The sequence below is a fragment of the Helicoverpa armigera genome, chromosome 10, assembly GCF_030705265.1.
Source record: "Helicoverpa armigera isolate CAAS_96S chromosome 10, ASM3070526v1, whole genome shotgun sequence".
In the NCBI taxonomy this organism is placed as follows: Eukaryota; Metazoa; Arthropoda; class Insecta; order Lepidoptera; family Noctuidae; genus Helicoverpa; species Helicoverpa armigera.
The window spans coordinates 9168725-9193156 of record NC_087129.1 but is presented as its reverse complement, the minus strand read 5'-3'; the positions used below and the strand labels follow the sequence as shown (position 1 = coordinate 9193156).

Sequence of the window (24432 nt, the reverse complement as noted above, 5' to 3'; positions counted from 1 at the left end):
TGAAACCATACCTGTAGACCAAGAGGCATTGAAAGAGGGAGGTGAGTATATTCCTTCTATAATCTCTTCAAGTTCCAATGGCGTCAACGGCGGGTCAGTCACACCAGACTCAGTCGTCGTTCCACCGGCCTCAGTCGATGATGTGGGCGATTCTGTCGTAGTCGTACTTGTCGTAGTCGATGAAGAAGGTTCTATAGGAGTGGTCGGACCTTCGGTAGATACGATCGGTTCAACGGGACCGGCCTCATTGCCAGTTAGGACTACCACTAGGGTGATCACGACTCCTATTACTGCCAACATCGCGACTGTTCCGATTATGTAGCCTAGTGTCTTCTTGCGTTTGGTTGCGACCAGCACCTGGAAGTCGAATGTGGTTTTAGTTACTGAGTCAGCAAATAATAATGAGATCTCTCATGAAAATTAAATAATACCACAGAAATACGTCGTTTCGAAAATTCTAAGAGTGAGTTGCTGAAATTAACTGATTTAACATAGTTTTATAATAACCAAACCAGTCGTGAAACTACAGCCCATTGCTTGGTCTAATCAATTGACTGTTTGTAAATGGGCAATATCGTGAAACGGTGCAAGCCACTGTACCTATGGCACTTCTGTCTTGCCTATCTTCGATTTCAATTCTATTAATACAATGCATAATAAAACGAAATGCCACCACAAAACGAAATACCACATAAAACAAGAAAACAAGTCGTCAATTGTTTTACTGTTTATGCACCGAGAATGATGATCTAACATCTATTACTAACTCAGTTTAGAGTAACTAACTCTATTTAATGCTAATTTATTTCAGTAACTAGGAAGTTTGATATACATTACGAGCCTAAGACATTGTGATTCGAAGGTAAACAAGCGTCACAGACCAGGATCTTGCAATAAATATACGTTTAAGGTATGTGCAATTATGAACGCCTCTTATTCGTAAAATTCGAAACACTTTTAAAAACACAGTAAGTATGTGTGAAATATCCATAAAAGTGATTAGGTATGTTATATACGTAAAAGATTTTTCGATTAAAAATCATAACATTTGTGTTGACTTTACAACAGGTGAGTAAATGTTTAGATTTCATTAAAGTGTAATACAGTAAGCTAACTAGTTTTGTCGACGGTATATCTTCATATTTATTAAAATTGTAATTAAACTCGAGATTCAAATACCTATTTAAGGGGATTTTCCTTATATATCGTAATGTGTAAATATAAACTCTTACGTACGTTATCATTGGTACATCAAATAAGGAGGAACTTTGCCTACGTTAATAATTTTTAAATTATAGGTATATTTTTTTGGATTTTTTATTACATTAACGTTACATTTTTATTTAAATGAGACCCTTTTTTACTGAAATTACTTTTCAAAAAAAATCATAATATACTACAATTTTATTTAAAAAATATCGAAAAAAAAATAAACAAAACAAACATACATTACGTTTGACCCACAATCACTGCAATCCAAGATCACTGTTCCACAACTACACTGAACCACAACCCATACTCACTTAAATTAAATTTATTATTTACAAAATTAATAATACCTAGCTTATTTATTCACAAACGGCCATTCCGCTTACTACTACGAACAAAAGTGGAATGGACTCGGCTGCGAATATGAACCTTGATTAAGTTTTTTTACATAAAGTTACTAGACCGGGGGTTATCGAAGGCTATCTGGTATGGTCGTCGAACATTTAGCGTCAATTACGTATACTTCTCATTGTAGTAGGTACATTGTTTCGTCATGATATCTTTGGTTTTGTGATTTAGTTCTGTTTTGTTGCTTGGCACGTGCTAATTAAGTACCGTTTAATTGGATTACTATTAATTTTAGTTTAATTACATTTGGCGCCGATTTTTAACTACCTATATATTATTTTGCTTTGTAGTTCCATAGATGCTTACTGTTACTGGGTCTCTGTAGTAGGTTAAAAGTTTGATATTTTTCTCACTTTGAAATAGGTAGGTATTTTATTATTGTTATACCATTTCAATTATTTATACAATCCTCAGCTGTGATTTAAAAAATATGACTATAAAAATAATCCTATTATCGATTTCTATTATGATCAAATATGTAGTAGAATCTGGGTTAATATTTATTCAAATTATGTTGTATTTGGAGAAATAACGGATCCTTTACGGTCGTCTACATAATAAAATTTATTTCTATGGCTCAGATCGAATTCCATGGTATTCTTTCAAAGTTATAAGCAGGGTTTTCACTTTTATCGAGATTTATCTTAATACTGCAGTTACAAACACATTAGAAGTATATAAAGATAATTGTATGTTTAATGACGAGCTAACGACTTTTTAATACGAAATAAACTCAAGGCATTTTCTTGTTTTATAAAAATTCTCCTCAATGTAATGTTTTTTTTGGTTATTACATAATCAACCAACATTGACAGCTTTTCTTTAATCTTCGTTCTTTTATCTTTGAGCTTTGTTTTTTATGTTTAATTTGAATGTTTACCTGATCACTGGTTCCCATCTCCATGGTGGAGTTGCTGTTGTCCGCCATTTTGTTCGGCGTATAACTGTGGACAAAATAAGTAATCAATTTTAGTACAAATAACTGAACTTTGTGTTACACAAAAACACAAATGTCGGTATTGCCGGAATCAGATTGTTAACTTTCACGAAACATTATTATTATTCAGAACATATATTACCTATACATAACGAAAAACTATTAGGACAGTGTTACTAAAAAAATGTTAAATACTTAGACGTTTGTCATTTATTTAAGCATTGCATGCGTACAAAAATTTGGAGACAAATTTTCTTTAAGCACGTGCCAAATGTTAGTTGAAACTTATTTTCATTTATTATCCCATATTTTGTTTTGCTTATTGATATTTTGCACTTTATAATCATTATTTGCAACAATGTTTCAGCCTATAACTAACCTAACCTAACATTAATTGTAATTTCATCTCAAGCAAGTATCCAAGTACTATTAAAACTAAATGGACTAACATTTTGGAAGCTAACTTTATAGAAACTTAAGTCATTTGCTTGAGACAATGAAACCAGTTAAGTTTACATTGCACTCAGGCACCTAGATTGGAATTCAAGCTGGGTAGATTAATGTATGCGGAAGTTTCTAGCTTTGAATTTTGATTATAGCAAAGAATAGATTTAAATAAACATATTTTGCTTTTAACTGTAGTTACATATTTTTCATAACGTATACACTTTTCAAACAAAAGATGCAATATATAACCTAAATGATAAAGATGGATCAGTTATCATAAGAGACGAACGCGTCGTACGACGCGAATTTTTATTTAGGTTCTTAAATAAAATCTTATGAAGTCTCGCACAATAGGACGATTCAATGCGACTGACAGGTGCAAAGGGAAAATACACAATTCCTTCAGCGCATGGCGCGTTCACCATAACAGCGGATTTTCCGCTCGGTATTTTTAATACATAATACATTAATACAGCGATAAAAATCCTGACGTGCGGTTTCACGTGTCATGCTCTAAACTGGCAGTTGATAGCTAATTGATTGCTGTTGCACCTATTCGCTCGACACCGCTCGACTGAACCCCTTGGAAAAACCGCGCTGAAAATCCGCTAGTGTCAGAATACTGTAAGATTGCATCCTATAGTCATTTGAATCAAAACTAGGAGAAATATGTAATAATAATAACATTACGTAAAAAAGAGGTTTAATGTATTCAATATTTCAAAATGACGGACGCCAACTATCTTAATCTTATTTATCATATTGGTTTGTCTTATCTTAACGAAAGATATCGATATGGAAATTATGGCTACAGAATAAATTTTACTAATCTGCTTGTAAATAGGTAGATAGGTAAATTGGTTAGGGTGCATTTACACGGTGCAAGTAGCATGTTGATTGATATGCATTTTAAAAACGTGGGGGTTCAGAGACTCGTGCATGTACCAAAGCGAAATACCCACCCGCGTGCTCTTGTCACTTGTCATTTGCGCATGTTAAGGCGAGGAAGTGGTCAACAATAATTCCATAACCGGCACGCGCATCTAAGGCGCCAAAAGGGTTCGGAGCGTCTGAGTGGGGCGAGGATAACAATACGCGCGCTAGCTTATAACTAAAAGTCGTAAGCGACAAAATGGTTTTGTAATTTTATTATTTAGAAATGATAATTTGATAAAAAATCCTACTACAATTTTAAAGAGTATGTATATACTCAACTACTAAAAAAGTTAAGAGGCTTTAATCGGTCCCGTTTGCCCATAATATGTGAATCTCTTTTTAAAAAGAGGTATGTTTGATATATTTTTCTCTGTTATAAAAGTTACCTAATCATGTTTCTACAACTAACAAAATAAGGTTAATATCATGAACTTTCAGGTAACCAAGTTGTATTTTGATCCGTTTTGTATTTACTGAGAAAAATTGACATCCTTGGCGCCAAAAATTCCAATTCGTCCTCTTAACTTGCTCCAGCTACATGTACCGTGTAGACGCATCCTTAGCGTTTAAGAATTTCGCCTTGATAGAATCGCGTGTAAAGTCTTACTGTCTGGTTAACCAATCATATCACTTAATGACATGGTGTGATAGAAATCACAGTTGTCTGACAGTGATAATATATGTTTAGGCTATTTAGTTCAGCAGAGCTACCTACATATTTTTTAATTCAATAAATTTTGATAATTATCGCGTAAAAATAACTATGGATCCAATTTAATTAAATCTATTTTGATGAACGCTGTCAAGGAAATACGGCTTGAAATGAAAATCTTACACTTTTCTTTGGCCTAAGTTACCGATACCAGTACCAACATCTTTGAGGTGCTATTTCATAATAAATACCTCCAATAATACCTATTTATCTTATCATATTCTATAGTCAGCTAACGATAGCTAGTATCGCGATCAAAGTCATTGAAATTCCCAAAGGAATCATTTTATATTACAGATCGCTTAGTCTGTACTAAAATAAAGAAGAGGGAACATTTTTTGTTTGTTTGTATCCTAAAGGCTCCAGAAACCACTGAACCAATTTGATCAATCCTTTCATTGTTGGAAAGCTACATTCTTCCCGAGTAACATAGGCTATATTTTATCAAAGTACCTGTTATCTGTTACAGCCTTTTCATCGTCCCACTGCTGGGCACAGGCCTCCTCTCACACGGAGAAGGATTGAGCATCAATCACCACGCTTGCTCAATGCGGGTTGGTGATTTCAGACTTTATAGTCCAGGTTTCCTCAAGATGTTTTTCTTCACCTTTTCCAAAGTACGGGTAATAGTTATCACAAGACGCGGGCGAAACCTCGAGAAATCGGCTAGTTCTTTATAAAATTCCGATACTCTTCACTTCAATTAGGTTGGAACACAATTTCCTTTGCCCTAAAATTCGATATTGCGTTTACGCACCAGTGAACGTCAAGATTTCATATTTATTAGTTATCCGCACTTTTCTTCCTTTGAGGCGAATTCTTGTGAAGAAACTGCAAGATGTTATAAATATTTTCAGGAGATCTCTTGACTACTCTCTTCAATATATTCAATAAATATCAGATTATACTTGTGCCGTTTACTTAAGGCTAAGTAATTTATATACACATACATATCTTAACACAACGTCAAAATATCGACATGTTAAAACATGTTTTACCTATCTTAGACAGAATATAAAATTCTTGCTATGATTCCATTTAAGACATACGTCTCGATACAGTCCAATCACGTCGCCTTAGAACCTTTTAAAAAAATACGTACGATCGAGTCTCAACCTTAATTTTGAGTATTATAAGGTCTCTTATTATTATTATACACTATTTCACCATACCATCATATGATAACACCTCTTAACCATCTTAATTTCATATTTTATGAATATTTACTCACCACAGTCCAGATTAACAAAACCGAAAATTAATTTAGGACCGGCGTAAGCCGAATCCCCGTTACACTGAATATTTTAATGGTCTAGAAGAGATTATACGATATCTATCAATTCATAAAGATAATAGCAGCATTAATTTCTAATCATTGTGATAAGAAAATAATAAAATTCAGATAGTTTTAATATTTTTATATCAAAAGATTTAGCCCGAACTAAATGATCTGCACTTATTCTCACTGTTACATACTCATTTCAAACTCAAAAAGAAAGCAGCAAGATATCAAATATATCATGCCTATTGTGGACATACATGGACACATTCAGGCTCTTTACAATTAAATGGATTTGTTGAAAATAACTGAAAATAATAAATTCTGATTAAAGTTGAGAAAAAATAAAATAAAAATTCTTGTCTAAAATGTTCCCTGATGTTTCCTGTGCTAACGTAACTTTACTAACTGGTTATTATATTCTGAAAGCGCAAACCAAACTGTCAAATACGTTAAATAATGATGTTATAATATAGTTTACTTGTAACTACGAGAGATAGTTTACTAATTAAGTAACTACATAATTGTTGCTGTTACGATTGTACACATTTTCTAGGATAGATACAATGTGCTCTGATTTATCATTTTAATGTTTTAGTTTATCTTCGTATCTTTGTCTTTATGTCGTAATCGATAACAAATATTTACTACGATTTTTGACGAAGTCATTACCAATGTATTTCATAATTTAACGGTCATCTTGATCAACGCTTACGTTTATATTTATTAGTGTTCGTAAAAATAGGTTGTACGATCATGAATAGGAATGGTACATTATTCAAAATTCTTTATTCAAAATTTGAATTCTTGAAACGTACCTACCTATGTATGCTCAGTAAGCCCAGGTGTTCCAAAAAAAAATATATTTCTCGATACACACTTGACAAACGAATACATAAATTCGTAATCGTTCAGAAAACCACTTTCCCATGAATCCCTCAGCCAATATTTTTATTCAAAATACAAATTGCGAATCAAATCATCCGAGCGATATTTATTGAATTTATTCAGATATCGATTCTGAACATCGAATGGTTCTAAAATTCGATTTTCCTGTCTGTATAACGTTCCACCTTATTTATCCTTCAATAGCTTGCGGTAATTAATGAAGCCTATATTTTTCAATAAACTGACATTCTATACCGATGGATCGACATAATTGGTCTGTCATTCGTCTTCACTCGATCGATTTCATCACGATACGTTAGAGCTGACTGGAATTAATAATTTGATGTGCTCATATAACGTAACATGGATACATACACTTTCTATTACGCCGATTACGTTTTGCATAGGAATTGATGCAAATGTGCGTCGTTGTTTCGATTCCGGTAAGTTAGAATCGATTGTCACATGTGAAAAAAAAATTGACAGTAAATTTTTCTATTTTTCGATATATAGTGAAAAGTGATTGAGACTCAAGGTGTGTTTTGTGCTGTGGGATCGTTCAGAAGAGTTACCGTGGCCTTGGTACAGAAAGGGCTTAAAAAGGAACATGATGGGTTTTCGTCAGTAAGACTCTGACACTCCCTCACGCTGCACTCACAGCGAGAGGGCGATTTGATAATTTCGCATCACAAAAAGCTGGGTTTTGTAGACAGATAATTGAGGTAATGACTATTGATGTAGGGATCCCGTACGTGACGAGGGAGTCATTGTTAATTATTAATAAGCCAATTATTACCAAAAGCAAAGTTAAGAAACATTAGATGCTATGTATGAGTCATTATGTGAGTGGTTCCCCGACTCGTCATTATAGTGGCACTGTATTAATAATCTTATATTTACATGGTATGTGTAGGGTCTTCCCTGTGGTTAGCGGAATACAGCTAAATAAATAATTATAGAATGCCGCAAATGATTTATTCGCAAGCATCGGACATATTTCTCGACATAAAAAAATTATTCCGTGTATAAAATTATCGTGTTAAGACCTATATGCCATAATTACTTTAGACTATTTATGTATCGTATAAATAAGAGACATAAGTAGGCAATTAAAAATGTTCACATCACGAAATTCACAATAGAAAACCTCTATATTTCAGTGTTTTTTCACAATTAAGAACCTACCTTTGTATTGCAACCATCGCTCCTGCTATTTAAAGTGGATAAGTCAATAATAACACTAACAAAAGGTATCTACCGATTCTTATGAAAACTATGAAGAAAATGCCAATGGTCCAATAAATTGACGTGACTGTAATGAACTTAAATGCTCTTTTAATTGATTTGACCATCTAATAGAACTGACGTAACCAGATTAATTTGTAAGTATTACTATATTGGTTAGAGATTAAACTAGAAAAACTGCAACGCGTTCTCCTTACACTTGAGAGTTTTGGCTGTATCAGTATCTTCGAGTGAACACCAAGTTAAAAGTGGTATTATGAACATATCTACTAATGTAATCTAGAATTACTTACTTAAATTACATTATTTTCGATATCTGAAAATAATTTTAAGAAGTTTAAAAATATTGCATTACAAAAACGTCTTTCACAAAATAAAACTTACCACTTGTGAATCCATGTTGAAAACTAATTCACAAACAGAAATAACTAAAATACTCTTTAAATTCAACGTTATTTGTGGCTACAGATAAAGACAAGCTAGGTATAAAAAAATAAGAAAAATATATTTTTGTTTCTCAAGAAATATTTTTTCCTTATATTCCACAGTTAAACTGATGTAATCTACTAGAGAACTGTACTGACAATGAATTTATCTCATCACTTTGCTTGGTAATCTTACTTATGAGTGCTGCTTATCTCATATTGTTGATATACCATTGTTTTATTGAACTGCAAATCTAGTACAACCACTTGATAGGCTCTTGTTTCCATTAACAGTATTCATTTTTAAAAATGCATTGAAATTTTAAAATTCGAAGATGACGTAACGTACGTTTTAAATGCTAGCTGCAAAAAAGTAAAGGTACGTTTTGAAAACTAGGTGCCGACTGCAACTGCCGACCTCACATGCCGCGACTGCATTAAAATCTGCCCCATTTCATGTAAATAACATAAAGACCAGTAGTTCAGCTACATAAAACCGTTTTAGATCTAAGGGGCAGCAGCTCGTGCTGTCGACCACACACAGATATTGACCACACGACACATTCAAGAAATGGCTGCAAGTGTCGTCGGCAGTAGCAGTCGGCAGGTGGTTTTCAAAACGCACCTTTACTTTTTTGAATTTGGTTGGGATTGAATAAGGAATGAAAATTATTTGAATTTTGAACCCTGTATTTCACTATAGGACGAACACAACAGCGGATTTCACCGCTCGAAAGAACCTAGTGGAAACTCCACTAGTTTGAAAGCGCTAAAAGTACAAAAGTTCATTGACTGACATCATAACTCTATTGCTGAACTTCATGATTCCTTTATAACTCTTTTTACCTTATAGGTAAGTTACACAAACGGGATAATAGAAAGACAAGTTCAGTTTATTGTGTATTTTTTCTCCAATAAGTTCACGGTTACTTAGATGCCATTTTTCTTTTTTAACTTAACTGAATAAAACTAGTTTATTCTTTAGTAAAAAAACCTTGAGCTCTATGCATTGCTATTGACTGGGTGAAATCTAATTCTGTCGTACTCATTGTGTTTGGATCTAGAGTATTAATTAGATCATTTAACCAATATAGGAGAATTTTAAAGTAAAGCCAGTTTGAAAGGCCACTTAAAAATCCTGTTATATGTTACCTATTTAACATTATTTTTTTTAAGTACTATATTGTATTATACGTATTTATATGTACATTTCAGACCTATGTATTAAGTTGACAACTACTTTTCTACGACTGCCAAATAACTCTTCTTTCCTATCATTATACCTACGAACGTTATTAAAATTACGTCAGAAAAATAACCTTTCCTTATTTAAATAGAAATTTTATTGAAATAAGAAACCTTAATAACACTCATGAAAGATATTCCAGGAAAATCCTCATTACCACGGCGAAGTACAACCCTCTAAAGATAAATGAGAGATAAGCAGTTTGCAGAGGATGCGTTACCTAATTACTGAACTATCATCGTTAGCAGAACATCACTGGAATGTTGTTTAACCCATAATATACCAACTAGGGTAGGTAGGTCCTGCGATTTCACCGGCATTGTATGGCCTTACTTAGTATGGTAGTAACCTTAGTCAAAGTTTTTTATTATTTCAGAATAGGCCTATGAAAGCTCTTTAGAAACGTCGACACGGTTCCAATTGTTCCAAAGTGTCTCACGGAGAAGAACCAGCAAGAAATTATCCTACCTGTCCTTCAAATGCAAAGATTAAAACTGTACCTTCAGCAAGCTGTCGTCGCTAGCGTCGTTATCCTCAAAATCTGTACTATTTATTATTTATTTTTTTCTTAGCCCGTACTGTACCACTGCTGGGCAAATTCCTCCCCATTTTGTCTCCACACCTCTCGATCTTTTGAGACCTCCCACCAATCAGAGTTGTTGGCATCCAGGTCATCCCGCCATCTCTTTCGGGGCCTGCCCCGCCTGCGATGACCATCCTGTGGCAACCACTGGGTGACGATGTTGGCCCTGTACTATTTATATGGTTCATATTTAATTGTTAAGCAATCATGCACTGAAAGGTTAGTATGAAGGCTTATAGTTGTTCCCTTGGAATGTAGGCCACCAGTTATACATAATTATTGTATTTTCTAAATACATGAAGCTATTACATATATGTACATTTCCAACTGTACACCTTTGACCAAAACTATCCCCGTCTGTTTCAATAAAATGGCCACCTATCTTAAAACCAACCGCATTAACAACAGCTGTACTTCTAAAACCCATTTTACAGCTGCCAGAGCCAGCACCTGTTTTTATAACATTACCATTAAATATGATGATAAAGTAATTTGCAGTACATAATCCGCTTAAGTTCCCGCGAACACCTCGGGAACTCGTAACTGAATTAGGTCAGTTCCCACTAGATGTAATGAGTTAATATGATTAGACCCACTTCCATAAGGATTGCTCGTCTGCTTATAATTTTTCTCTGGTATAATATTCATTAAAATAATTAGTCTAAAAATTTCAACCAGCGCAGTCTTTTTAATTTGTGGTGATAATCTTAACACGTTTTTTGTTTAAAATTCTACATAATTATTTTTATGAGGTGTCGTTACTTTTCAGAACCGTAATCGGTATTCCAACCTACTTTTTTATCTATTTCAGGGCTAAAAAATGCAAGGTGAAGTCGGTTTCGCATTAAAAGAGTGCGGTGAATTATATGTATCTAGACACACGGCAGTGTGTCCGCCAAGTTCGAGCAAAAAAGCGACACACCGGCCGTGGGTTATATTACACGAACCATTTCGGGCCAAATTCGACCCCCCTGTAACTCAAAATCTATTTTATTTACGCATATCAAATTTCTAGTATCTGTTGAGACCCCCTCACTTATCTAAAATACAAAATTTCATTAATATACCTATTGTAGGTCTTGAGATATTGACGTCAGAAAATCGCTATTTTTACTATACACTTATTCACTGATTCACTTATTCACTTATTCACTGACTCACTCATCAAAAACCTAGACCACTTCCAATGGTCGTATTGACTTGAAATTTGGCATGGAGGTAGGTCTTTATGTCAAGGTAAAGGGAAAAATCTGAAAATGGCCAAGTGTGAGTCGGTTTCAAAATAATGAAGGTGTTTTATACCCGGTGTAAATTTATATCCGTAAGGAACTAAAACGAACTAAATTTATCTATATTTATATAATATATCTTCGAATGGTACAAAGGTTTGTATTTAGTCAAAGTAAAGTAAAAATCTGAAAACGGCCAAGTGTGAATCACTTTCGAAAATAACGAATGTGTAACTTTGATCCACGAACATAATATATGATAACATGTCATGTCAGTCAGTTGGTAAATCTAGTCCATTTAGTTAATCTAGTTCATTTCTTTGTAAGAAACATAGTGCATATTAAAAAATCTAAAAAATAGTATAAATGAGACATTTCTTTAACTAACTTCATCATAAGAAAAAATAAAATAAACAACCTTACAAAAATAAATGAAATCCCACCCAAAACAAAATGTGAAAGACTGCCAAGTTCGATAATATGGGAATGCTTCGCCTATAAAAGAAGTGAGATCTGAATAAGTACCAAGTTCCATACACATACCTCAGTTAAAAATAGTTACTTTTTAATGATGATTACTTGGCAAGTTTTAATAGAAAATTAAATACTTGATTCATTGCGTTTAGTAGGTTTATAACAAGGTGTATGAAAACTTGCCAAGTAACATCATTAAAAAGTAACTATTTTTAACTGAGGTATGTGTATGGAACTTGGTACTTATTCAGATCTCACTTCTTTTATAGGCGAAGCATTCCCATATTATCGAACTTGGCAGTCTTTCACATTTTTGTTTTGGGTGGTATGAAGAACTTAAATGAATTGTGTGATCCATTAATTGGGAATAATTGACGAAGTCAATAAAAAATACGTGTATTTTTACCATAAAGTAAATAACCACTAGAGAGCGCACTCGCCAATTTCTTCTAAGAACACGACTCACCACTGCGGGCGGGGGGACGCCGCATAATCCGCGGCTACTATTGGTTAGTTCACGGTCGCTACTAAAGGATCGTACTGATCGTAGCCTTATAGTACGCGCAAAATCACTAACTTTTGGCGAGCGTCGGGGCACTGTATGCGCAGTCAAGTGGTTTTATAGTCTTTGATTTTTACCCATAGGACGTCTACATAATAAAGCTAAAATTCACCACGAGGAAATATCACAGCTATTAAACTTACCTAACCGTACTTTACAAGTTCACAAGACTCCATTATTCTAAACGACTATTGAGATTTAAAAATTCAAACTTGAAACTGTTGTCTACGGATATGGTCCTAGAGCCAGTGATCTCGGGGGAAAGGCCGCATGAATGTTGCATACCTCACTACCTGCCCCGGTAAGTGAGTTGACGTGAACAGAACGGATGAATAGCAAAACTTTACTTTGAACATGCGAGTTATGTTGACGACTCTCTTTAATGCACTTGATAGAGCAACCGAATATGTACCTACTTATTTATATTGAGAAAAAAAATAACGTAACATGCTGTTTGTTGGTAAACTTTTAGATTTGAAATATTATATTATTTTGTCTTCTTTTTTTTGATAAAGAGCAGGTCTAATCTCCTAGCATGTCATGATGTCAGACTTGACTTAAATCCACTTGCCGACTTCTGAGGTGCAATCATAACAATGACTGACTTTATGGATGACTCGATTACAGGTAAATACTTGATGGTTTTGCTTCACAGCTTTCTTGATAATTTAACAAAAATATACACATAAGTTTGATCATCATGTGTCATATTATTACACACTACAACAGAGCCATTGACATAACTAATCATCATAATATTAAATAGAGCATGAAGACTATTCTCATTTCCTGTCGAATATCGGACGCGCGACAAAAACAAAACAAGCTAAGAAACATGAATAATAAAAACCTGGACACTACCACTATTCGCTATGTTCACACTTGGTAACAATATTTCCGGGCGAAAAGTGGTAATGTCATCCGAACTTCATACAGTTGCCAATTTTCATGAATGATCCTTGGAAGATGGTTAAATTAGTTACCTAGATTCCATTACATACAAATCGACCTAGTAAAAGCATGTTAAAAACATTTTTTTCTGAATGTAACGGAGAAAGGTTAAAGTGGTAATGACAAAAATGTAGTGTTTTTATCACATTTACTAAATATGTAAAACGGATTTTTTTATTAGTGTGAACAAGTAAGTAAATATTTGTCACTTAACATTAGATAGGCACTCATACTTCAATACAACCTAAGCCTACAATACTGAAAACACCAGTTGAGACGTGAGAACACAGCTTTATAACCTCGTCGCCTTGACAAAGTAATATTAATTCCGTGGAAAAGAAGATTAATACTATTGTGATCGTCGCGTCGACAAATAAAGCAATTTGTTCGGCCGGTTTAATCTACTTTTCGCGAACAAAATCTGGTGTGGAAACAGTCAAGAAAGAGAGACTTATGGAGTATTGTCATAAGTATTTATTTAGAAGTTATAAGTGTTAAATGGTACAAATAACAGTGTACTTTTCACGTTAAGTTAACATCATTCAGCTGAACATAAACATGATCTTCTTTGACTCTTACAGAAGGTTTAGTACTGTAGTTTGTTAACAAATAATTCAGTCCACAAACACACTAATACATACAGGAAAGGGTCCTCAAGAACACTCATTTGGTATGTACTTCACCTTCCTGTAACCATATCCGTTATGTTCCTTCGGTCAGAACGTGTGGCTAGCCTCCAGAAAACCTCTAGGTATTCCTGGTACCACACCACAGGAACACTCATTAATTAAAGGATTTATTTTCTCTTCTATAGTGCAATATTTGGAAAGTGCGCTAATTTTAAATCCAGTATTGATCTTCACCTTTCTTTCCCTGGCATAATCAGCAATAGCGCTCGAAGCTGTATAAACCTATAAACAATAAATTGAGCAATTAATAAAATGTTTTATTGTTTAAATAATATACCAGATGTTTGTATCAGAATACAGCCATTTTATGGCGCGTTGGTAGTAATAAAATTGATGGATATTGCTAAAGAGAAAATGGATAGAAAGGAGGTATTGTTAAGGAAAGAGATACCTTAAGGAAAAAGACAAAGTTGTCATTATGTATCTTCACATTTGCAGGACATCACAGATTTTACATATTTAGGAATAAAAATACAATGTTCTTCATATCCATAGGTACTAGACAACTAAGCCGAATTCATTCAACCATAAGACACTGTTCGTTGAAATTAAAATTTGTATATGTCAATGTAATTACACGACGCCCTTCACTTTTAAGTTACAATGGAACCACAGCTCACGCACGACCCATTTTTACTACACCATACAAATACAAGTAGAACAACTTGTATTTACAATATTAAATTTTAATTGTGCTGCTGTGATATAAATATCATGTGTGTGTCACTGATGTTCGTAGCGACATTAAAAAGTTTGTAAACCATGACGTGATGTATTTTTGATGCACATTTCAGCTGCCTGGCTTTGTTAGCCTTAATATAGTTGGGAAAAGGCTAGCCAGATGAGATGTGCCTATAAAATATGTTTTGGCAATAGGGCCAGGCAGATCAGATGTGCTATAACACTCCATCTAACTAGATGCAAATGGTTCACTATCAGGGTTTTGTCTGCCCTTTGTAGGGTCTGCCCTCCTCAACACCTATCAACTTAACACCCGTTGGTGATGCTAGTTGTCGAAATTTCTGGCTTCTGTTAATAAATAGCGACTGGCAAAGACCTTGAAATGGCAGTCTGTACCCACCAATTTAAAATTCCTTCCGTAAAATGGAAACTAGAGAGCGCACTCGCCAATTTCTTCTAAGAACACGACTCACCACTGCGGGCGGGGGGACGCCGCATAATCCGCGGCTACTATTGGTTAGTTCACGGTCGCTACTAAAGGATCGTACTGATCGTAGCCTTATAGTACGCGCAAAATCACTAACTTTTGGCGAGCGTCGGGGCACTGTATGCGCAGTCAAGTGGTTTTATAGTCTTTGATTTTTACCCATAGGACGTCTACATAATAAAGCTAAAATTCACCACGAGGAAATATCACAGCTATTAAACTTACCTAACCGTACTTTACAAGTTCACAAGACTCCATTATTCTAAACGACTATTGAGATTTAAAAATTCAAACTTGAAACTGTTGTCTACGGATATGGTCCTAGAGCCAGTGATCTCGGGGGAAAGGCCGCATGAATGTTGCATACCTCACTACCTGCCCCGGTAAGTGAGTTGACGTGAACAGAACGGATGAATAGCAAAACTTTACTTTGAACATGCGAGTTATGTTGACGACTCTCTTTAATGCACTTGATAGAGCAACCGAATATGTACCTACTTATTTATATTGAGAAAAAAAATAACGTAACATGCTGTTTGTTGGTAAACTTTTAGATTTGAAATATTATATTATTTTGTCTTCTTTTTTTTGATAAAGAGCAGGTCTAATCTCCTAGCATGTCATGATGTCAGACTTGACTTAAATCCACTTGCCGACTTCTGAGGTGCAATCATAACAATGACTGACTTTATGGATGACTCGATTACAGGTAAATACTTGATGGTTTTGCTTCACAGCTTTCTTGATAATTTAACAAAAATATACACATAAGTTTGATCATCATGTGTCATATTATTACACACTACAACAGAGCCATTGACATAACTAATCATCATAATATTAAATAGAGCATGAAGACTATTCTCATTTCCTGTCGAATATCGGACGCGCGACAAAACAAAACAAGCTAAGAAACATGAATAATAAAAACCTGGACACTACCACTATTCGCTATGTTCACACTTGGTAACAATATTTCCGGGCGAAAAGTGGTAATGTCATCCGAACTTCATACAGTTGCCAATTTTCATGAATGATCCTTGGAAGATGGTTAAATTAGTTACCTAGATTCCATTACATACAAATCGACCTAGTAAAAGCATGTTAAAAACATTTTTTTCTGAATGTAACGGAGAAAGGTTAAAGTGGTAATGACAAAAATGTAGTGTTTTTATCACATTTACTAAATATGTAAAACGGATTTTTTTATTAGTGTGAACAAGTAAGTAAATATTTGTCACTTAACATTAGATAGGCACTCATACTTCAATACAACCTAAGCCTACAATACTGAAAACACCAGTTGAGACGTGAGAACACAGCTTTATAACCTCGTCGCCTTGACAAAGTAATATTAATTCCGTGGAAAAGAAGATTAATACTATTGTGATCGTCGCGTCGACAAATAAAGCAATTTGTTCGGCCGGTTTAATCTACTTTTCGCGAACAAAATCTGGTGTGGAAACAGTCAAGAAAGAGAGACTTATGGAGTATTGTCATAAGTATTTATTTAGAAGTTATAAGTGTTAAATGGTACAAATAACAGTGTACTTTTCACGTTAAGTTAACATCATTCAGCTGAACATAAACATGATCTTCTTTGACTCTTACAGAAGGTTTAGTACTGTAGTTTGTTAACAAATAATTCAGTCCACAAACACACTAATACATACAGGAAAGGGTCCTCAAGAACACTCATTTGGTATGTACTTCACCTTCCTGTAACCATATCCGTTATGTTCCTTCGGTCAGAACGTGTGGCTAGCCTCCAGAAAACCTCTAGGTATTCCTGGTACCACACCACAGGAACACTCATTAATTAAAGGATTTATTTTCTCTTCTATAGTGCAATATTTGGAAAGTGCGCTAATTTTAAATCCAGTATTGATCTTCACCTTTCTTTCCCTGGCATAATCAGCAATAGCGCTCGAAGCTGTATAAACCTATAAACAATAAATTGAGCAATTAATAAAATGTTTTATTGTTTAAATAATATACCAGATGTTTGTATCAGAATACAGCCATTTTATGGCGCGTTGGTAGTAATAAAATTGATGGATATTGCTAAAGAGAAAATGGATAGAAAGGAGGTATTGTTAAGGAAAGAGATACCTTAAGGAAAAGACAAAGTTGTCATTATGTATCTTCACATTTGCAGGACATCACAGATTTTACATATTTAGGAATAAAAATACAATGTTCTTCATATCCATAGGTACTAGACAACTAAGCCGAATTCATTCAACCATAAGACACTGTTCGTTGAAATTAAAATTTGTATATGTCAATGTAATTACACGACGCCCTTCACTTTTAAGTTACAATGGAACCACAGCTCACGCACGACCCATTTTTACTACACCATACAAATACAAGTAGAACAACTTGTATTTACAATATTAAATTTTAATTGTGCTGCTGTGATATAAATATCATGTGTGTGTCACTGATGTTCGTAGCGACATTAAAAAGTTTGTAAACCATGACGTGATGTATTTTTGATGCACATTTCAGCTGCCTGGCTTTGTTAGCCTTAATATAGTTGGGAAAAGGCTAGCCAGATGAGATGTGCCTATAAAATATGTTTTGGCAATAGGGCCAGGCAGATCAGATGTGCTATAACACTCCATCTAACTAGATGCAAATGGTTCACTATCAGGGTTTTGTCTGCCCTTTGTAGGGTCTGCCCTCCTCAACACCTATCAACTTAACACCCGTTGGTGATGCTAGTTGTCGAAATTTCTGGCTTCTGTTAATAAATAGCGACTGGCAAAGACCTTGAAATGGCAGTCTGTACCCACCAATTTAAAATTCCTTCCGTAAAATGGAAGAATCGCAATCATAATATTTACTGCATTATGATTAGTAAATCCAAATCATTTTAACGCTAGTAGCATATAAAAATACGATATAATAACAAGCAATTGAATTGAACAATAGGAACAAACATTTACGTTTCTGGTATCTGTAAACATAAACTCGCAGATTCTGAACCGATTTTCTAATTAACATGAGTCATGGTCGAGATGATGTAATGATAGGTTAGGAGTAGTTAATATTCTGAATGCATCTGATTAGCGGCAAACGGACTATCTTTATCATCATTTGCTTCTAGGACCAATTTCTATTACACTGTGGGATTTTTTTGTTCGGGTACGGTTGATGAATGAATATAAGAATCTCCGAACGAAGAGCATGTATAACAGCCTGTTGATGTGCCTTTGTCATATCTAAAATATTTAAAACCATCTCAAAAACTAAGGTTTCATTTTCAGCATTAAATTGTCCACCAATGAGAAGTTATTATACCTGCATCATATAATAAGAATTTCTTCAGATCAAACGTTATTATCGTGATTTAAGAGAATCTACACTGAAATATTTCTCAGTTTTCCTTCTACTATCTGCGGTCTTTTTATTATAATGGCCGGCACGAGTCATACCTGTGGCGTCTTTCTAAGGCTACACTAATTGCCAAACATTATTTGTATCTACGCTAGTTTCTAGCTCAGTAACTAATACACGGGTCGAAGGATCAAGCTGATGCTGCATTTTCCAAGGCCACCGCAACAATCATTGTCAAGATTACCCATCCACTAATCTTGACAATGATTGTTGCGGTAACTAGGGTCGCGAAAATCTAAACATTTGCTCCGTGCTAATGATAATGATAATGATGGTTGGTTTTTAGGGTTCCGTACCCAAATGGTAAAACGGGACCCTATTGTTTTCCGTCCGTCCGTCCGCCCGTCCGTCTGTCATCAGGCTGTATCTCATGAACCGTGATAGTTAGAGAGTTGAAATTTTCACAGATGATGTATTATTTTTTCTGTATAACAACAAATACTGAAAACTAGAATTTAATAATAATTTTGGGGGGCTCCCATACAACAAACGTGATTTTTTGTCCGTTTTATAAATCGGTACGGAACCCTCCGTGCGTGAGTCCGACTCGCACTTGGCCGGTTTTTCAAAAATTAAAAGTCGATCCAAGATATTTACGAAAAAGAAAGGCTAAGGTGATTGTTTGCACAGGAGAAAAAGGTTTTAGAAACATAAATGACGAGAAAATACCCCCGCAGTGTTCAATAAAGGAAACTATTCCACAGAGCCCATACTGTGTTTATTTCGTTACATTATGGCAGTTAGTGGGACCCGACCGTCGGACTCGCTCCGTCCGAATCTTATCGAATTATCAACACTGGGTATTATTCACGTCCCAAATTGAACTAGAGACCCTTAGGTCAAACCCCGAGATATCCTCTGGGATAGCTGTGAGCTCTAAATGCAGGAATCAAGGAGTAAATACTAATAGGAATACTGAGTATCTGGTATGGAATATTTCTTCGTGTAGCTTTGTTAAAAAAGTACATATTTATACCATACAAAATGCTGACAATACTGGTGAAGATAAAATGAATAATTTTCCGTCAACTTCGTTACCTCAGAAGTAAATCAGAGAATTATATTATGAAAAGTTTCCTAGCAACCACACGACATGACTTCGACGTGAGGTTCTCCCAATTAGTTATGATGAAAGTTTCAACAGTAGACAGGTATGACGAATGAAACTTTGGTAACTAGACGTAATTTCTTACAATTGAATTTTCTCTCTCTTCGCACAGAACCCATACGCTATCCAATTTACTAGAAATTCACTAATTACGTCCCCTCGTTACAATAGTCGGTCTACCACTAAATTAGTTTGGGTGCTTTTTAATTGGTATAATTTTTTTGATTGCAAAATCTGCACCCTGGTTACGTAATACAATTTCTTTCGATGACAGTCACAACTTCATTTATTATGTCAGCATGAACAAATGAAGCTCGATGTTTGGACAAATTGCAAATGAAATCAATCACGAGTGCCGTGTGGATAATTAAGGTGCTGAGTAATTCCAGTGTCGTGTCTTCTGTCGAACATTTTACGCCTCTAATCTCGATTCGAATGGATTTCACTTTCTTAGGATTTGGCCGTCTGCGTTGTTTTAACGAAGCAATTAATCAAAACGACTCGTGTTGCTATGTTAACGGCTGCCAATTAATTAAATTGAAGTGATTCCTGTTACAGAATTGGTCGTGAAATTCTTTGATGATGTTGTAAGTGCTTGTAGGTACAATAGGTAGGTTTTTGTCATTATAAATAAAATTGCTATTGCGAAATTATATTGTCTATGTAATTATTGTTAAGTTTTTCATATGTAAATCATATACAGAAAATTACATAGCCATACATTTAAAACAAAAGCACATCTTTGCCTTTCATTACATACTACCGTCTGTCAAACAACTGTTTGTAAACATGTTTGACAAATAGAACCTTCGTTCAGGAACACTGTTATGTAAAAGGCGCGAGATATTTGATTGTTTCTCCGTCGTGTTTGCGAATAAAGTGTTCCGAAAGCGTAATGGACTGTGAAAATCTGAGGAGAAAATAATATCGGAAAGTTTGAGGGCTTGTGTGTTAAGTATCCTACCTAATGTTGCAAATATTCGAAGAACTTTCGTATGTTACTGGAGAAATTTAAGATCCCATAAAATGGGCTTATCCAAGAGGTTTCTTCAATTTTTTCCAATCATTTTTATCCTAGAGTTTTTTCAATTTCAATTTTGCTTATCATTTTAATTCAGCTGCCATTTAAAAATCCACAAAATATACTAGACTATTATGAAAGGCATCAGTTGTCAGACTCTAGCTTTCTTGCATAATGCTGAACCTTTATCAACCATTTTACTTTTAGTACCTATTTGTGTCTATCTTGTGCCAATAAATATTTATCCTTTCTTTCTTCTATTACATTAGCAGATGATGTATCAGCTAACGTTAACACATCATTTAACTAGCTTCATTGACGTGAAACCCATTTAGCACGCGTCATTGGTCACGCCTGTTAACAAGCTCATTCATTTGTCAAGAGGAGCGGGCCTGCCTGCGCTATGTAAATAATATCCCACCCAAAACAATAATGTGAAAGACTGCCAAGTTCGATAATATGGGAATGCTTCGCCTATAAAAGAAGTGAGATCTGAATAAGTACCAAGTTCCATACACATACCTCAGTTAAAAATAGTTACTTTTTAATGATGTTACTTGGCAAGTTTTCATACACCTTGTTATAAACCTACTAAACGCAATGAATCAAGTATTTAATTTTCTATTAAAACTTGCCAAGTAATCATCATTAAAAAGTAACTATTTTTATTCAGATCTCACTTCTTTTATAGGCGAAGCATTCCCATATTATCGAACTTGGCAGTCTTTCACATTTTTGTTTTGGGTGGGATTTCATTTATTTTTGTAAGATTGTTTATTTTATTTTTTTCTTATGATGAAGTTAGTTAAAGAAATGTCTCATTTATACTATTTTTTAAATTTTTTAATATGCACTATGTTTCTTACAAAGAAATGAACTAGATTAACTAAATGGACTAGATTTACCAACTGACTGACATGACATGTTATCATATATTATGTTCGTGGATCAAAGTTACACATTCGTTATTTTCGAAAGTGATTCACACTTGGCCGTTTTCAGATTTTTACTTTACTTTGACTAAATACAAACCTTTGTACCATTCGAAGATATATTATATAAATATAGATAAATTTAGTTCGTTTTAGTTCCTTAGGGGTATAAATTTACACCGGGTATAAAACACCTTCATTATTTTGAAACCGACTCACACTTGGCCATTTTCAGATTTTTCCCTTTACCTTGACATAAAGACCTACCTCCATGCCAAATTTCAAGTCAATACGACCATTGGAAGTGGTCTAGGTTTTTGATGAGTGAGTCAGTGAATAAGTGAATCAGTCAGTGAGTGTATAGTAAAAATAGCGATTTTCTGACGTCAATATCTCAAGACCTACAATAGGTATATTAATGAAATTTTGTATTTTAGATAAGTGAGGGGGTCTCAACAGATACTAGAAAGGATGATGGGTAAAATTGGCCGGTATATCCAATAAAAACCATTCGCATATCAAATGATAGCTTAGACCCTAAGCTTCATTTTTTGTTATGGGCACAACCTTGTAAACCACCGGAGAACGAAGATATGACACTTGATAGCATAGGACAGCCCATGGCTTTGAACCACTTCAGTGCGTATGGGAGGGATGTTTAAGTGCATTATTATTGTCAATCATTGTCAGAACGAGTCACAAAAGGTGTCTGTGCCCATATTTTCCAAGTTTATTGAAAAAAAAAAGATTATTTAGCAGGTAGTATTTACAACGTATGGTGTACGTATTTCGCCGTTCTGGTGAGTCTAACCGACATAACCAATGAAAATCAATTGCATATCAAATGATAGCTCATACCCTAAGCTTCATTTTTTGTTATGGGCACAACCTTGTAAACCACCGGAGAACGAAGATATGACACTTGATAGCATAGGACAGCCTAAGGACTTCAACCACTTCATTCTGTATGGGAGCGATGTTTAAGTGCATTATATTATTGTCCATATTAGTCAGAACATATCACACAAGGTGTCTGTGCCCATATTTTCCGAGTTTATTTATAAAAAAAAATATTTAACAGGTAGTATTTACATCGTATGGTGTACGTATTCCGCCATTCCGGTGAGTCTAACCGGTATATCCAATAAAAACCATTCGCATATCAAATGATAGCTTATACCCTAAGCTTCATTTTTTGTTATGGGCACAACTTTGTAAACCACCGGAGAACGAAGATATAACACTTGATAGGATAGGATAGCCCATGGACTTGAACCATTTCATTTTGTATGGGGGGGCTGTTAAGTGCATTATTATTGTCAATAACTGTCAGAACAGGTCACAGAAGGTGTCTGTGCCCATATTTTCCGAGTTTATTTAAAAAAAAAAATATTTAGCAGGTAGTATTTACAACGTATGGTTTACGTATTCCGCCGTTCCGGTGAGTCTAACCCTTATATCCAATAAAAACCATTTGCACATCAAATGATAGCTTATGTCATAAGCTTCATTTTTTATTATGGGCAAAATATTGTAAACCACCGGAGAACGAAGATATGACACTTGATAGGATAGGACAGCCCATGGACTTGAACCACTTCATTTTGTATGGGGGGGCTGTTAAGTGCATTATATTATTGTCAATAACTGTCAGAACAGGTCACAGAAGGTGCATGTGCCATATAAAAAAAAAACAGTTGGTGTAACTATTCCGCTGTTCCAGTGACTTTAACCGGCATAGCCAATAATATCCATTTGCACATGAAATGATAGCTTATACCCTAAACTTCAATTTTTGTTATGGGTGGAACATTGTTAACCACTGGGGAAAAAAGATATCAGTCCTGTAAGCCTACGACTGCCTAGTGAATTAAACTACTTTGGCACGTATGGTATATAAGGAAAACCTATCTTTTTATTATAAATAACGTAGCTTTTCCACCACTGAAAGATTTTTCAAATCAGTTCAGTCAAGTTCAGAGCCCATTTAATGCAAATACTTGTCGTGAGTACTTGCACAGACATCATCTAATGGCCAGGATAATACATCTTGCTTTGAAATATAATCCTGTGGAATTAGAGATGTGCTGGCATCAATCTATCATCACCAATGACTGTCAACTGTCCTGGCTAACAAGCCTGATGTGCCTTAAGATGAGAACTCTGTGAAATCTGACAAACAACTTAAATAACTTTATTCTACTGATTAAACCGGACTTGACCACCCGTTTGGATACTATTTGTGCATCACTACATAGTATAAGACTAAGTCGCTTTTTCAGTCCTTATATCCTTACGTCCCTATGAAAGCTTAACTCTTCCAAACTACGCAATAGATTTTGATGCAATATATTATTCTATTCAAAGATAGAGTGATTGAAGAGGAAGGTTTGTATGTGTAATAACATTCGTTAAATAGTGAATAAATACTGTTTTCCCGTGCGAAGCTGGGGTGGGTCGCTACTTTTGTAATAATTCGACTACCCAGGGCCGACTATCCTGGTGCCGCAGAACGAGGATATACTATCTCCAACAATGGAAATAATATACGGTGGTAGAAGTAAAAGTTTTTATGTTT

At 34.7% G+C, this 24432-nt stretch overlaps 1 protein-coding gene across 4 annotated transcripts in view; it reads right to left on the bottom strand.

Annotated features, from left to right (window-relative positions):
- Ome (omega) overlaps window positions 1–24432 on the bottom strand; it is a 63259-nt gene that overhangs the window by 21475 nt on the left and 17352 nt on the right. The window contains exons 1-3 of one of the 4 annotated variants that reach the window (XM_064036546.1): window positions 8446–8622; window positions 2498–2561; window positions 12–357 (exon numbers count right to left, since the gene is read on the bottom strand). In XM_064036546.1, coding sequence (XP_063892616.1) covers window positions 12–357; window positions 2498–2545 — 394 coding nt within the window. In that variant the 5' untranslated portion in view covers window positions 2546–2561; window positions 8446–8622. Of the gene's footprint in view, window positions 1–11; window positions 358–1448; window positions 1605–2497; window positions 2562–5880; window positions 5977–8445; window positions 8623–24432 lie in introns of those variants that run through there. The other 3 variants (XM_064036545.1, XM_064036547.1, XM_064036548.1) reach the window with 3 other exon arrangements.